Genomic DNA, 17738 nt, shown 5'->3' with positions numbered 1-17738 from the left:
AAGGGCCTTCCCCAAACTGTTGCCACAAAGTTGGAAGCACAGAATCATCAGCACCAGACAATTATTCCTCCTCCACCAAACTTTACAGTTGGAACCCATGCATTTGGGCAGGTAGCATTCTCCCTGCATCCACCAAACCCAGATTCATCCATTGGACTGCCAGATGGTGAAGCGTGATTCATCACGCCAGAGAAAGCGTTTCCACTGCTCCAGAGTCCAATGGCGGCGAGCTTTACACCACTCCAGCTGACGCTTGGCATTGCGCATAGTGATCTTAGGCTTGTGTGCGGCTGCTCAGCCATGGAATCCCATTTCATGGAGCTCCCGATGAACAGTATTTGTGCTGACGTTCCTTCCAGAGGCAGTTTGGAACTCGTAGTGATTGTTGCAACCAAGGACTGACAATTTAAGCGCTACGGACTTCAGCACTCGCCGCTCCCGTTTTCTGAGCTTGTATGGCCTACCACGTCGTGGCTGAACTGCTGTTGCTCGTGGCTGAAATTTGATGAACTGACTTGTTGGAAAGGCATCCTATGATGGTGCCACGTTGAAAGTTCCTGAGCTCTTCAGTATGGGCCATTCTACTGCCAATGTTTGTCTATGGAGATTGCATGGCTGTGTGCTCGATTGTATACAATCGGCTGAAATAGCTGAATCCACTAGTTTGAAGGGGTGTCCACATAGTTTTGGTCATGTAGTGTTTGTCAACTAAAGAATGGTTCCCAGATATCCCCTGCGTACATCTCACACACTTCTACAATTTTTTCCCATTGTGGACACTCCTATGTCTGATAAGGTTATTCTGGAAGGAGAAGCTCTTGTAACACAGCTTACACTTGAAGGGCCTCTCCTTAGTGTGAACAGTCTGGTGCTTCTTCACATAGTTCGCCTCAGCAAAGCGCTTCCCACACGTGAGGCAGGCGTACGGCTTGTCGGCGTCCGTCCTAATGCTCGGCCTTACACGTTGTGACCCAATGATACCAGAGGAGGTAGAAGCAGGAGCCACCACCCTCAGGTGGTTAGTCTTTGAGCTCCCTCCTTGACCTCTAGCCATTGTTTGGGTGTTGTTGGGATTGTGTGCTGTGTTATAGGCTAGGTACTTCTCGTGGTGAACGTCCATCCTGACCCTGTCTGTATTGGTGGGGTAACCATGAGGTAATTGATGAAGGCTAGACCCAGATCCAGACCTTCTATGAACCCAGTCACCAGGCATTAGACGAGACTCTGAAGACAGACTTCCTGAAAGACTACCACAAGGAGCATCTCCCACCACGCTCTGAGAAGGCTGAAGCCCAGGGTGACCGGATCTTTTCATCATGGATACTTTGGTGTTTGTATCATAGGAACAGGAGGGTCTATCTCTATCAGCACCAGGCCCTGCTCCATCCCTGCACTGAGACTGTGAAGAGAAGGGTCTGGGCTGGAGACTGGAGTCTCTGCCTCTCTGATGACCACCAGGACTGGGGTTGTTCAGTCCACCTGTCCACTGGTTGTGTTCTGTGTGGTGGTGGAGTCTCTGTCCCTCACGGTTGGGTCCTAGTTGCGACTCGGGAAGGAAGAGCAACGGCTCCTGATCCAGGGTTCTGATCCGTGGCCAGGGTTTGTGACCAGCCGCTGCAGAGGTCCAGCCTCTCCCGTCAGCAACATCAGACATCAGCTGGTCTTCATGGAATGCAGACTGTAAACACACATTGAACAGAAAAGCATAAAGGTTTATATAAGAAACTATTTGCTGTACACACAAACATGACATGATATTATAAACTGTTTACCACAGTCAAGCCCATCTCTAACACTGTGATTCAAGTACCTAACAATATGGAGTCATTGGAGTTTAAAAAATTTTTTTTTTAAATTTAAAATGTCCACGTGTTGATTCAATAATTAAGTATAATGTTTTGGTTCGATTGAGATAAGGGAAACTCAGTCCCTGCAATGATACAAAAATAACCAAGTCAGTCAGTACAGAGTCCATTTTGTATTTAACTTCAACAAAATGGTCATACACAAATAATGTTACAGCACTTTTATTACACAAAACGATACGTGAAGTAGAATAACTATTCTCACTATGGCAACACTTCTGTAAATCTGCTACCGTCGCTTTGATAAAGTTAATTTTAGAATACCTTGGAAAAGGTTCAACATGACATTACCCACAGCTTCACTACTTTATGTAAATTAACATGAATTAAAGAGCCAATGCAGCCATTTTTATCTCCGTATCTAATCATTTCTGAGTAACAATTAAGCACCTTACTGTGACTTTTTTCAATTCAAATGGTAAAAAGAAACAAAAATAGCTTCTTAGCAAAGAGCAATTTCTCAAGGAAGAATTTAGCTGGGACTGTCTGGGAGTGGTCTGAGTGGGGACAAACTAACTGTTATTGGCAGAGAGGTTTGGAACTATCTTATTGGTCTATTAACTAGTTTGCCACCAGGCAGGGACAAAACTCTACCCCAACAAAACAGGCAGAAATTTCAGGTGGGCTTTTCAAACAGCTCTTACACTAAAAGGGTATTATAATTTTTACAATTTCACAGTATTATTCTAACATCAATGAGAAAATACATCTACATCTCTCATGTTTTTGATTGCACTGAGCCTTTAAGGCAGGATCATTTCCCCATTATAAAATATAAACCTATAGGGACACAGATTGTCACCTTTCATCAGTGAAGCATTTTTACAGGCATCACACCAACCATCACCATACCTTCTACTCTGCCTCATGATACTAATTCTTTCCTCAGTTCACCTCATTCAGTTCCCCACTACATCTAAAACAACAGAATTAACTACAAACAAACGAGTACTACATTACATGTCACTATACTCTATACGTGGGCCGTGTGAATTTTCTTGTGGTGTATCCTGAGTAGGGTTGCAAAGGGTCAGGAAAAACTTTCCAGTAAATTTCCTGAAATTTTCCATGGATAGTTAAGCCCTGGAATTTGGGAAATGTTGCTTAAATTCATCAAATAAGTTAGCTTATAACAGTGAACCTTTTGTTGTGGGATACACAAGGAAATTCTAGGTCTTGTGGCATATTTTGGTTAAACAATCCCCAATTCAATGGAATTGCAACCCTCTGCATGCCCAGTGCATTCTTCCATCACATGTACAGCTGATTCTCAAGATCTTGCACACTAATGAGACACTATTGAGTCCACTCTACTACACTGTCTGAGCCAAGGACTACATGCTTTCTGGTAAGTTTCGAATACAATACTGGGTGGAGTGAAATATATTTTATATGACATACACAACCTTTTGTTAACTAGTAAATAGTAGCCTACAGCAAAGTGTGTTTAAATCATTTCTAACTTGTTAACAATTTCTGCTAGTTATTTTTTGCCTGTTGTTTTAGCTTGCTTGAGCCTGCTAACTGAGGAGTGTTAATTCACCTCTTTCCATACGTTTAATTTCAAAACATTTATCTTACAAAATAGTTGTTTAATCTAACTGCTTAACTATTTATCTGTACTGTACACGTAATTGTATTTGGGGTTTTCACTCATTTTCTCTAACCTTTACAGGAAAATGCCACAGGCTCTATCTGATGTGTGTAGACATTGCACTGCAACTAATGTAGAAAATACGGTGCCAAATTATGTGAAGAATGCAACAAAGATGAAGAATCATCTAGCCAAGTGCATAAAGTTCCCTCAGCGCTCACAACAAGCAACCTCTGACAAAAGTCCTTCTCCTTCTATTCAAGGTGAAAATTATGAATCATACACCTTATCGATAGCAACAGCTCCTGGTCCTCCTGGAATCAGAAGGTTTTTTTATTCAATGGAGGAACATAGTCAGAGAAATGCTGATGAATGTCTTGCTTGAGCTGTGTATGCAAATGGTTCACCTCTGATACATTTCTGAATGTTCTTTGCCCAGCATACACCCCTCCAACCAGACATGCTTTATCTACTCATTTGTGGGATGCAAATGAATTCAACAAAGTTCAAGTGAAGGTCAAGCAAATCATAGAGAAAGCAGACTGTATTGCAATCATCTCTGATGGGTGGTCGAATGTTCGTGGGCAAGGAATAATTAACTACATCTCTGCCCCTCAACCAGTATTCTACAAGAGCACAGACAAGGGAAAACAGACACACTGGTCTCTACATTGCAGATGAGCTGAAGGCAGTCATCAATGACCTTGGACCACAGAAGCTATTTGCACTGGTGACAGACAATGCTGCGAACATGAAGGCTGCTTGGTCTAAAGTGGAGGAGTCCTACCCTCACATTCACACCCATTGACTGTGCTGCTCATGCATTGAATCTGCTCCTCAAGGACATCATGGCACTGAAAACAATGGATACACTCTACAAGAGAGCCAAGGAAATGGTTAGGTATGTGAAGGGTAATCAAGTTATAGCAGCAATCTAAAGCAAAGTGAGAAGAATAAGAGCACCACATGAAGCTGCCCAGCAACACCCATTGGGGTGGTGTTGTCATCATGTTTGACAGTCTCCTGGAGGGGAAGGAGTCTCTTCAAGAAATGGCCATATCACAGTATGCCGATATGGACAGCCCCATCAAGAGGATCCTCCTGGATTATGTATTTTGGGAGAGAGTGGTAAGCAGCATGAAACTCCTGAAACCTATAGCAGTAGCCATTGCAAGGATTGAGGGAGACAATGCCATCCTGTCTGATGTTCAGACTCTGCTTGCAGATGTAAGAGAAGAAATCCGTACTGCCCTGCCTACTTCACTGTTGCTCCAAACAGAGGAAACTGCAGTTCTGAAATACATCAAAAAGCGTGAAGACTTCTGCCTGAAACCCATACAAGCCGCAGCGTACATGTTAGACCCCAAGTATGCTGGCAAGAGTATCCTGTCTGGTGCAGAGATCAACAAGCCCTATGGTGTCATCCCTACTGTGTCTCGCCACCTTGGCCTGGATGAGGGAAAGGTTCTTGGCAGTCTGGTGAAGTACACTTCCAAGCAAGGGCTTTGGGATGGAGATGCAATATGGCAGTCCTGCCAACATATCTCATCAGCCACCTGGTGGAAGGGACTGTGGATCTGAGGCTCTTTCCTCTGTTGCCTACATCATCGTATTTGGAGTACCATCAACATCAGCCACCTCAGAGCGCAACTTGTCCTTGTTTGGGAATACACACATCAAAGCACGCAACAGGCAGACCAATACAAGGGTTGAAAAATTGGTGGCCATCCGGGCAAATTTTAGGCTTTTTGAGCCTGATAACGAGCCATCCTCAACAAGGTTGGAAAGTGACAGTGAAGATGAGGCCTCAGAGTATGATGTTCAAGAGGTGGACATTGAGGAGGTCCAGGGAGAAGACATGGAAGCCTGAGAGGAAGACAACCAAAGCTTTAGTTTCTAGTCTGTCATTTTACAGATGTATGTTGAAAACGTTTTTGGCCGATGCGATGGATCATTGGGGATCATACAATATTCCCTTTCTTTTGTTGTTCAGAGAAATCATCCCATGTGAAGTCAACTCAATTAAAGTTCAATTCGTAACTAAATCATTTTTATTTATATTGGAAGGATTTAATAATTTTAAAATATGCCTACTTAATATAAGGTAAAAGGTTTATGTATCTATCTATTTATGTATATTTCTCCCATGTGGACTCTCTGGTGCCTCTTCAGGTTGAATGAGTCAGAGAAACTGGCCCCGCACAGGTGGCAGCTGAACAGTTCTCCCCAGTGTGCATTCTGGTGGATCTCCACCTGTTTGGGGAAACTGAAGGCTTTCCCACAGAATGAACATGGGAAGCACTTCTCTTTGGCGCTGCCACCTTTACTGATTCCATCTCTACTACTGTCATATGTCAATGGGCTTGTGTAGCCATTTAGTGTTGAGGCACTGGCATTGTCTGAGGTCTGGATTAACATTAAGAGAGTGTGAGGAGGACGAAGGCCGGGGAGTGTGTGTTGTTGCAGGGTCCATGTTCCAGTTGATTGATCCTATAGAAGGCCGGCTGAAGGAAACACCTGTTAACCTGAGGCGCCATCAGTCTCTCAATCACCACTATAGGAGCAGAACGGATCATCGCTAGCTGAGTCTGACGCTGTTCTCTCCAGCTGCGCTGCGTACGGACACCTCCCCATCCCCGCGGACCAAATCTACGCCTCACTCTGATCCACCACATGAAAAAGTACTATAGTATGATATAAATACTATAGTAGTCACTGTAGTGTTTTTGCAAACTTTACTGTAGTATTTCCATACATGAAGGGCACTTTTTGCCATTTCCCGTATGATTGATGAGGATCTCCATATTGCAAATGTACGGTTCCTTATTAGACGTCCGCGAGTGTTATTAAAATAGGCTGGCGGTCTCTGGTTGTGCCCCCAGGGCCAGATCTTCCGGAAATTCATCAAATGAAGTCTCTCCGACATTTGGTTTACGTTTGATACATTTTTTAAATTTGCAATTTTTCCGCTGTTCTGGAAAATTCCACCAGATGGCGACTGGCTGCTTATTGCAAATGGACTAAACATCACAGAAAAGACTTCGAAGACTAAACTTAGTGAGCACGGGTTTGGCCAAATGGGCTTTTAGCCCAGAAACAAGATGCTGTTGAGGCCTCAACGCTTTTTGAGTTAAGGCCCATTTTCTGGGAGTAAAGGTCAAAAACGATAGAGCACTAATTTGACCGCTTTGCGTCAAAGTATATGAACCTACAGTCTAAGGAAAAAAAGAACCAGACATTTATCTATCGCAATTTATGAGAAATCGTACAATGTACAATTGGTGATGGTTAAAGAAATGTGTTTTTTCCCCCAAAAAAGTTACAGATCCAGTTGCGGTGTGTTCATACGAATCCATTAAGGTGGGTTTCGGAGCTCTACGTGATTTTCTGAACTCACACACACAGACAATGGGGAGTGACACAGTGTGAGGCTTATTGACACACAGAGCCTGCAATAGTTACCTGCGTTAGAACCATCAAAGAACCATCAGACCTAGAGCTCTGAAACTTTAAATACATGTTCCAGAGCTTTAGTCGATAGTTCACAGTGAGTTATGTGGCTCTGGAAGGTTCTCAGGCTGAGAAACAGCCTTGTAAATTTGCAATGACTTCAATTAATTTTGGCCATCGTGAAAATGATGACATTTAGAAAAGTCCCAGAGTCACAAGACTAGGTGCATTGAAACCGCCTTGGCTCATAGAGACGGACCCTAACGTTTCTGTCCGGTAGCTCCTTCAGGGACCCTGTAGGAACGCCCGGAAAAAGTGAATTTTCAGCACTAATTAAGGTCGTTGCCCAGGCTCCAAATGACCTATCGAGCCAAAACTCGTGATTCGGGGTCGCCTCAGCTAGGCCTAAACATAATGTCGAAACAGGACCCGAAGCTAGAACGTAACTACGTGATTTATGTTTTTATTATGGTTTAAACACTGTGAATGTTGGGCCTGCTCTGAAATATGTGATAGTTGGCTTCTAAACAAGTTGGACAAAGTGGGTTTGGTGTCAGTTTGTATCAGATTGGTGTCAGAGTGATATCTTATTGACTGATGCACGCTGACTTTTGTACATTTGCAATAAGTTTAAACAGTGATGAACCATCACCAAATTGACATGCTGAAATCAACACCAATGAGCGATGGGAGAGGAAACATTATCACTGCCCTGCCATCCCGAGTTCAACGGGCTAGTCAATTGGGCATTTCTGCAGTATATTAGAGCATGTCAAATTCATGATGTAAATGCCCATTGTAAGATATTGCAAATTGACAGCTGTACGCCTGGTTACCTGAACGGGTTACCAGTAGCACATTTTTAAAATGTTTTTTAATGCATTTAGGGGGGTGCAAGGGGTCAAGGGCCGGGTAGGGAGCACCCCCCACCCGTGCCCAACCAATAGAGGGCGCCCCTGATCAATTTGGACGTTTTTCCCAAAAACTTTTTTAAAAACGAGTCCCACTGCTCTCTCATTGCACCAAATTCTTACTTCATATGACTTCCAATGATCAAACATGACAAATAGACCTATGTTGATTCAGGGCTTAACATAGTGATATATATCATTTGGTCAATATAAATGCCATTTGGACATGGTTCACTGACTTTTGGGTTCGGAAACAGACTTCCTATGATCAAAGATGGCAAATGGACATAACATCCTGATTTGGTACTTTCAATACTTATGTATGCCATTTGGACATTTCTTATGCCATTTGGACATGGTTTACTGACTTTTGACTTCCTATGATTATATAATGCAAATGGACAAAACATAGGCGTTATGGACAAACTTAATAAAATAAGACAAAGGTATGTTCACACGGTTGTTATATATGTATAATTGACAAAATAATTTAACATCTTTCGGAAAAAAGGTCCAGAAAGGATTTTTTTTTTTAGAGGTGGTTGTACTTTAGATTTTTTGCTTACATTTTCAAAATTTGACCTGTGGGTCTTGACTTTGTGTCCATTTTCAATTTGAAAATCTACAGTGGAGCACACTCGCCATCTTTGGGATTTTTGTTGTATGACACTTGGCATTTGCCATATGCCACTTGCCATAAGGTTTGGATGATCAGCTGTCTATTTCAGTGGTATTTGCGATTGTGTATATATTTTGTCCAACACCAATATGTTGCCATTCATTTTTGTCGATTTCATGGGGGTTTTCCCTTACTATAGTAAAATAACTGTAGTATATACTATAGTAATGAATGTAGTGCTTTTGCAGACTGCAGTATACTGTAGTATTTACACTAGTGTTTATGTAGGCTGTAGTATTTACTATAGTGTTTTTGCGGATATTACTGTAGCATTTACTATAGTGTTTTTGTTTTATTATCTTTGACATAAACCTGTTGATAGGTAGAACTGGGGTCTGAACGGATAGTTAAGCGCTTCTGCTCTTTTCGATAACCTTTAGGGAACACAGTGCCTTCGGAAAGTAGTCATATCCCTCGACTTTATTCACATTTCTTTTAGGTTACAGCCCTTTTCTGACATTTATTAAATTGTTTTTCCCCCTCATCAATCTACACAACAATTCCCCATAATGACAAAGCAAAAACTGTTGTTTTTTTACATTCTCTAGTTTTTTTTGCATATGCTTAGCTCTATTCTGTTTCTTTTTATCCCCAAAAACTCCCTAGTCTTTGCGGATGACAAGCAAATCTATAACATGATGCAGCTACCACCATGCTTGAAAATATTTAGAGTGATACTCAGTAATGTGTTGTGTTACATTTGCATCAAACATAACACTTTGTATTGAGGACATAAAATGAATTTCTTTGACACATTTTTTGCAGTTTTACTTTAGTGCCTTATTGCAAACAGGATGCATGTTTTGGAATATGTTTTATTCTGTACAGACTTCCTTCTTTTCACTCTGTCATTTAAGTTAGTATTGTGGAGTAACTACAATCTTGTTGATACATCCTCAGTTTTCTCCTATCATAGCCATTAAAATCATTAACTGTTTTAAAGTCACCATTGGCCTAATGGTGAAATCCCTGAGCGGTTTCCTTCCTCTCCTGCAACTGAGTTAGGAAGGACGTCTGTATCTTTGTCGTGACTGGGTGTATTGATACACCATCCAAAGGGATATTCATTGTCTGCTTTTGTTATTTTTTTTACCCATCTACCAATAGGAGCCCTTCTTTGCAAGGCATTGGAAAACCTCCCTGGTCTTTGTGGATGAATTTGTGTTTGAAATCCACTGCTCGACTAAGGGACCTTACAGATAATTGTATGTGTGGAGTACAGATGAAGTAGTCATTCAAAAATCATGTTAAACACTATTATTGCACACAGAGTTAGTCCCATGCAACTTATTATGTGACTTGTTAAGCAAACGTTTACTCCTGAACTTATTTAGACTTGCCATAACAAAGGGGTTGAATACATACTGATTTAAAACATTTCAGCTTTTAAATTAGATTTTTTTTGTGTGTGTGGGGGGGGTACTTTTTTTTACCCCTTTTCTCCCTAATTTTCATCATATCCAATTGATAGTTACAGTGTTGTCCCATCGCTGCAACTCCCGTGTGGAGTCTGGAGAGGCAAAAGTAGAGAGCCACGTGTCCCCGAAACACGACCCCGCCAAGCCGCACTGCTTCTTGACACACTGCTCGCTAATTCCAGAAGCCAGCTGCACCAATGTGTCGGAGGAAACACCGTACAGCTGGCGACCGAGGTGACTGTGAATGCACCCGGCAGCCACATGGAGGCGTCGCTTGAGCGCGATTGGACAAAGACATCCCAGCCGGCCAAACCCTCCCCTTACCCGGACGACGCTGGGCCGGGATCGATCCTGGATCTGCAGTGCCTTAGACTGCTGCGCCACTCGGGAGGCCCTTTAATTTTGTATTAATTTCTAAACATTTCTAAAAACATAATTCCACTATGACATTATGGGGTATTGTGGGTAGATCAGTGACTGAATCTAAATTAATCCATTTTAAATTCAAGCTATAACAACAAAATATGGAAAAAGTCAAGGGGTGTGAATACTTTCTGAAGGCACTCTACTAAAATTATAAAACTGTAGTGTTTTTGCAGGCATTAGTGGTTTTTGGGTGGGAAAATACTGTTGTATTTACTACAGTATACTACAACATTCTATAGTAAGCACCTCACGATTGAGGATACTACAGTGTGTAGTATAGTATTCTACAGTTTAATACAGAACTCTATACTAAGTATTTTAGTATTCTATAGTAAACTGTAGTCTTTTTTCATTTGGGGCTCAGTCAGTCTGTTGACTAAATTCAGTTGTTGTTTTGTGTTCGACTGTCTGTTTCTGATTGTGGCTAACAGTGTTGTTCTCCAGCCCAGAGTTGAGGAATCTGTCCCATCCACTGACCTCCACTATCTCGCCCTGCTCAGTGATATGGTCCCCTGAGCCTTTGGCTGCGCCCGGCTGGGAATCCAAGATGTCCGCCCAGTCTCCCTTGTTAGGCTCCAGCCAACCAACTGCAGGAAGAGGTTACAAAATAGACATTTACAAACATGGCAGAGAACTCTAAATATGGCGTTTAAGTCAATTACCTGTACAACTCTGGTTCATCCTTGGGAGCAATTTTCAAAAGCCTGAAGGTACCACGTTAATCTGTACAAACAATATTACGCAAGTATAAACACCATGCTCCAAAACCAGCGTAAAAAAGCCAGACTACGGTTTGCAACTGCACATGGGGACAAAGATCATACTTTTTGGAGAAATGTCCTCTGGTCTGATGAAACAATAATAGAACTGTATGGCCATAATGACCATCGTTATGTTTCGAGGAAAAAGAGTAAGGCTTGCAAGCCGAAGAACACCATCCTAACCGTGAAGGATGGGTGTAGCAGCATCATGTTGTGGGGGTGCTGGGATGCAGGAGGGACTGGTGCAATTCACAAAATGGATGGCATCAAGAGGAGGTAAATGATGTGGATATATTGAAGCAACATCTCAAGATATCAGTCAGGAAGTTAAAACTTGGTCACAAATGGGTCTTCCAAATGGACAATGACCCCAAGCATACTTCCAAAGTTGTGGCAAAATGGCTTAAGGACAACAAAGTCAAGGTATTGGAGTGGCCATCCCAAAGCCCTGACCTCAATCCTATAGAAAATGTGTGGGAAAAACTGAAAAGCATGTGCGAGCAAGGAGGCCTACAAACCTGACTCAGTTACACCAGCTCTGTCAGGAGGAATGGGCCAAAATTCACCCAACTTATTGTGGGAAGCTTGTGGAAGGCTACCCAAAATGTTTGTCCCAAGTGAAACAATTTAAAGGCAATGCTACCAAATACTAATTGAGTGTATGTAAACTTCTGACCCACTGGGAATGTGATGAAAGAAATAAAAGCTGAAATGAATCACTCTCTCCACTATTATTTTGACATTTCAGATTCTTAAAATAAAGTGGTGATCCTAAACTGACCTAAAACAGGGAATTTTTACTAGGATTAAATGTCAGGAATTGTAAAAAACTGAGTTTAAATGTATTTGGCTAAGGTGTATGTAAACTTCCGACTTCAACTTTATGTGTGTTTTGTATGTAAACATAAGATGTATTGATTTTATTTTATGAATGAAGAAAACATAGCCAGGCGCATCACTATTTCCACTCAAGATCTATTACTGTATGTAGGCTATATGTAGAGAGGCGAGTGTAGAGAGTATAGAGATATTGTTATCCACGTAGGCACCAACGATGTTAGGATGAAACAGTCAGAGGTCACCAAGTGCAACATAGCTTCAGCGTGTAAATCAGCTTTAAAGATGTGTCGGCATCGAGTAATTGTCTCTGGCCCCCTCCCAGTTAGGGGGAGTGATGAGCTCTACAGCAGTCTCACAACTCAATCGCTGGTTGAAAACTGTTTTCTGCCCCTCCCAAAAGATAGAATTTGTAGATAATTGATCCTCTTTCTGGGACTCACCCACAAACAGGACCAAGCCTGGCCTGCTGAGGAGTGACGGACTCCATCCTAGCTGGAGGGGTGCTCTCATCTTATCTACCAACATAGACAGGGCTCTGACTCCTCTAGCTCCACAACGAAATAGGGCAGTGCAGGCCAGGCAGCAGGCTGTTAGCCAGCCTGCCAGCTTAGTGGAGTCTGCCACTAGCACAGTCAGTGTAGTCAGCTCAGCCATCCCCATTGAGACCGTGTCTGTGCCTCGACCTGGGGTGGGCAAAACTAAACATGGCGGTGTTCGCCTTAGCAATCTCACTAGGATAAAGACCTCCTCCATTCCTGTCATTATTGAAAGAGATTGTGATACCTCACATCTCAAAATAGGGCTACTTAATGTTAGATCCCTTACTTCAAAGGCAATTATAATCAATGAACTAATCACTGATCATAATCTTGATGTGATTGGCATGACTGAAACATGGCTTAAGCCTGATGAATTTACTGTGTTAAATGAGGCCTCGTCTCCTGGTTACATTAGTGACCATCTCCCCCGTGCATCCCGCAAAGGCAGATGTGTTGCTAACATTTACCATAGCAAATTTCAATTTACAAAAAAAAAAAAAAAACATTTTCGTCTTTTGAGCTTCTAGTCATGAAATCTATGCAGCCTACTCAATCACTTTTTATGGCTACTGGTTAAAGGCCTCATGGGCCATATACAGCATTCCTCATTGAGTTCCCTGAATTCCTATCGGACCTTGTAGTCATAGCAGATAATATTCTAATTTTTGGTGACTTTAATATTCACATGGAAAAGTCCACAGACCCACTCCAAAAGGCTTTCGGAGCCATCATCGACTCAGTGGGTTTTCAACATGTCCAACATGTCTCTGGACCTACTCACTGTCACACTCTGGACCTAGTTTTGTCCCATGGAATAAATGTTGTGGATCTGAATGTTTTTCCTCATAATCCTGGACTATCGGACCACCATTTTATTACGTTTGCAATTGTAACAAATAATCTGCTCAGACCCCAACCAAGGAGCATCAAAAGTAGTGCTATAAATTCACAGACAACACAAAGATTCCTCGATGCCCTTCCAGACTCCCTCTGCCTACCCAAGGCCGTCAGAGGACAAAAATCAGTTAACCACCAAACTGAGGAACTCAATTTGAACTCAATTTATTGCGCAAGGTTAAATTCAAATCAAATCAAATCAATAAAATTTGATTTGATTTGAATTTAACCTTGCGCAATACCCTAGATGCAGTTGCACCCCTAAAAACATTTGTCATAAGAAACTAGCTCCCTGGTATACAGAAAATACCCGAGCTCTGAAGCAAGCTTCCAGAAAATTGGAACAGAAATGGCGCCACACCAAACTGGAAGTCTTCCGACTAGCTTGGAAAGACAGTACCGTGCAGTATCGAAGAGCCCTTACTGCTGCTCAATCATCCTATTTTTCCAACTTAATTGAGGAAAATAAGAACAATCCAAAATTTATTTTTGATACGGTCGCAAAGCTAACTAAAAAGCAGCATTCCCCAAGTGACGATGGCTTTCACTTCAGCAGTAATAAACTCATGAACTTCTTTGAGGAAAAGATCATGATTATTAGAAAGCAAATTACGGACTCCTCTTTAAACCTGCGTATTCCTTTAAAGCTCAGTTGTTCTGAGTTTGCACAACTATGCCAGGACCTAGGATCAAGAGAGAGACTCAAGTGTTTTAGTACTATATCTCTTGACACAATGATGAAAGTAATCATGGCCTCTAAACCTTCAAGCTGCATACTGGACTCTATTCCAAATAAACTACTGAAAGAGCTGCATCCTGTGCTTGGCCCTCCTATGTTGAACATAATAAACGTCTCTCCATCCACCGGATGTGTACCAAACTCACTAAAAGTGTCAGTAATAAAGCCTCTTTTGAAAAAGCCAAACCATGACCCAGAAAATATAAAAAACTATCGGCCTATATCGATTCTTCCATTCCTCTCAAAAATTGTAGAAAAGGCTGTTGCGCAGCAACTCACTGCCTTCCTGAAGAAAAACAATGTATACGAAATGCTTCAGTCTGGTTTTAGACCCCATCATAGCACTGAGACTGCACTTGTGAAGGTGGTAAATGACCTTTTAATGGCATCAGACCGAGGCTCTGCATCTGTCCTGGTGCTCCTAGACCTTATTGCTGCTTTGGATACCATCGATCACCACATTCTTTTGGAGAGATTGGAAACCCAAATTGGTCTCCACGGACAAGTTCTGGTCTGGTTTAGATCTTATCTGTCGGAAAGATATCAGCTTGTCTCTGTGAATGGTTTGTCCTCTGACAAATCAACTGTAAATTTCGGTGTTCCTCAAGGTTCCGTTTTAGGACCACTATTGATTTCACTATATATTTTACCTCTTGGGGATGTCATTCGAAAACAATGTTAACTTTCACTGCTATGCGGATGACACACAGCTGTACATTTCAATGAAACATTGTGAAGCCCCAAAATTGCCCTCGCTAGAAGCCTGTGTTTCAGACATAAGGAAGTGGATGGCTGCAAACTTTCTACTTTTAAACCCGGACAAAACAGAGATGCTTGTTCTAGGTCCCAAGAAACAAAGAGATCTTCTGTTGAATCAGACAATTACTCTTAATGGTTGTTCAGTCGTCTCAAATAAAACTGTGAAAGACCTCGGCGTTACTCTGGACCCTGATCTCTCTTTTGAAGAACATATCGAGACCATTTCAAGGACAGCTTTTTTCCATCTACGTAACATTGCAAAAATCAGAAACTTTCTGTCCAAAAATGATGCAGAAAAATTTATCCATGCTTTTGTCACTTCTAGGTTAGACTACTGCAATGCTCTACTTTCCGGCTACCCGATAAAGCACTACATAAACTTCAGTTAGTGCTAAATACGGCTGCTAGAATCCTGACTAGAACCCCCAAAAATGTATCATATTACTCCAGTGCTAGCCTCCCTACACTGGCTTCCTGTCAAGGCAAGGGCTGATTTCAAGGTTTTTACTGCTAACCTACAAAGCATTACGTGGGCTTACTCCTACCTATCGCTCTGATTTGGTCCTGTCGTACATACCTACACGTACGCTACGGTCACAAGACGCAGGCCTCCTAATTGTCCCTAGAATTTCTAAGCAAATAGCTGGAGGAAGGTTTTTATCCTACAGAGCTCCATTTTTATGGTATGGTCTGCCTACCCATGTGAGAGACGCAGACTCGGTCTCAACCTTTAAGTCTTTACTGAAGACTCATCTCTTCAGTGGGTCATATGATTTGAGTGTAGTCTGGCCCAGGAGTGTGAAAGTGAACGGAAAGGCTCTGGAGCAACGAACCGCCCTTGCTCTCTCTGCCTGGCCGGTTCCCCTCTCTCCACTGGGATTCTCTGCCTCTAACCCTATTACAGGGGCTGAGTCACTGGCTTACTGGTGCTCTTTCATGCCGTCCCTAGGAGGGGTGTGTCACTTGAGTGGGTTGAGTCACTGATGTGATCTTCCTGCCTGGGTTGTGCAGTGGCGGAGATCTTTGTGGGCTATACTCGGCCTTGCCTCAGGATGGTAAATTGGTGGTTGAAGATATCCCTCTAGTGGTGTGGGGGCTGTGCTTTGGCAAAGTGGGTGGGGTTATATCTTTCCTGTTTGGCCCTGTCCGGGGGTATCATCGGATGGGGCCACATTGTCTCCTGACCCCTCCTGTCTCAGCCTCCAGTATTTATGCTGCATTAGTTTGTGTGTCGGGGGGCTAGGGTCAGTTTGTTATATCTGGAGTACTTCTGTCAACTCCGGTGTCCTGTGTGAATTTAAGTATGCTCTCTCTAATTCTCTCCTTCTCTCTCTCGGAGGACCTGAACCGCAGGACCATGCCTCAGGACTACCTGGCATGATGACTCCATGTTGTCCCCAGTCCACCTGGCCGTGCTGCTGCTCCAGTTTCAACAGTTCTGCCTGCGGCTATGGAATCCTGACCTGTTCACCGGACGTGCTACCTGTCCGAGACCTATTATTTGACCATGCTGGTCATTTACGAACATTTGAACATCTTGGCCATGTTCTGTTATAATCTCCACCCGACACAGCCAGAAGAGGACTGTCCACCCCTCATAGCCTGGTTCCTCTCTAGGTTTCTTCCTAGGTTTTGGCCTTTCTAGGGAGTTTTTACTAGCCAACGTGCTTCAACACCTGCATTGCTTGCTGTTTGGCGTTTTAGGCTGAGTTTCTGTACAGCACTTTGAGATATCAGCTGATGTACGAAGGGCTATATAAGCAAATTTGATTTGGATATGCATTTCTCCCTTACCTTGCTCCCCCATCTTTAGTCCACTCAGCAGGTCAATGCTCTCTGGTTCATCTTCTATTGTCTCCACTTTGACTATCAGCAGATCAGGCTTCCCATCCTCCATGTCTACTGACTGTAAGAGATACAGAGTGAGAGGATGTTGGATCAAGAAATCTGATATGAGCACCCTGCTATAGAGCATCTTCTGAATGGGCAATGAGGGACTGCTATGAGTACAATGCAAACATGTTAGTTGATTTGATAATGTGACACTCTTTAAAGAGATGAATCAGATGAACTTGTGGATACCATTATTGTCTCTGTGTCCAGTATGCAGGCAGTTAAGAGGTCATTTGGCGAACCAAAGCTAACTAGCTTGCTAGCTGTGCCCGAAGACTTCCAGTGTTTGCCTTTAATTAAGCTAGTTAGCACTCGTTCACAAAATTACCTCTGATTTATCAAAACCTTAAAGGGAAGTTAAAGGCATGGTCCCACACTTAAAACAAAATGAATCAAGACCTGGGCCCTTATTCACAAATAGGAGTGTTGATCTAGGATCTTTCCAAATAGTCTTATTCATTATGATCTAAAAGGCAAAACAGATCCTAGATCAGCACTCCTACTCTGAGGTTTTGTGGATACAGGCCCTGACATAATACAATTCAGACAGTAGTTCATAGTGGACTCACCTCAGTGAGACTGTGTGTGGTCCTGTGCTGCTCAGTTGGTTCCTCTGTGGGTTCAGGGGGAGGTGTAGTCTGGTTGTCCTCCATGACCATGGTCCTCTCAGGGTTCCCCAGACCATCCTCCTTCACCAGAAGCACTTCCTCCTCCTGGAAGAGACAGGTGATACAGATTACACAGACATACACTCCCTCAGGTATGTACACACAGATAATAAACACACTTTCAACATGGAGTGTTTACCCATCCCCACTAAATTTGAGTCCTATACTATAGTTACAGAATGACTTTGTTGTTAAACCCATCATGGTGGACATAAATATGTTGTGGGTAAATATGAGTCAGCTATGATAAGTCAAGTCAGACAGACCTGACTAAACCATTTTGACGTGTACAGTAGAGG

General features: G+C 42.6%; 1 protein-coding gene across 1 annotated transcript in view; it reads right to left on the bottom strand.

Moving 5' to 3' along the window:
* Positions 1–253: 253 nt before the first annotated feature.
* Positions 254–17738, bottom strand: part of LOC112231629 (transcriptional regulator Kaiso-like) — a 36879-nt gene continuing 19394 nt past the window's right edge. Inside the window, exons 4-7 of the mRNA XM_042311892.1 lie at positions 17341–17484; positions 16673–16784; positions 10821–10930; positions 254–1678 (exon numbers count right to left, since the gene is read on the bottom strand). Of these exons, the coding sequence (XP_042167826.1) occupies positions 755–1678; positions 10821–10930; positions 16673–16784; positions 17341–17484 (1290 nt within the window). The 3' untranslated portion in view covers positions 254–754. The remainder of the gene's footprint in view (positions 1679–10820; positions 10931–16672; positions 16785–17340; positions 17485–17738) is intronic.

Source organism: Oncorhynchus tshawytscha, linkage group LG34, assembly GCF_018296145.1.
Source record: "Oncorhynchus tshawytscha isolate Ot180627B linkage group LG34, Otsh_v2.0, whole genome shotgun sequence".
Lineage (NCBI taxonomy): Eukaryota > Metazoa > Chordata > Actinopteri > Salmoniformes > Salmonidae > Oncorhynchus > Oncorhynchus tshawytscha.
This window is presented reverse-complemented; position numbering and strand designations above follow the sequence as displayed.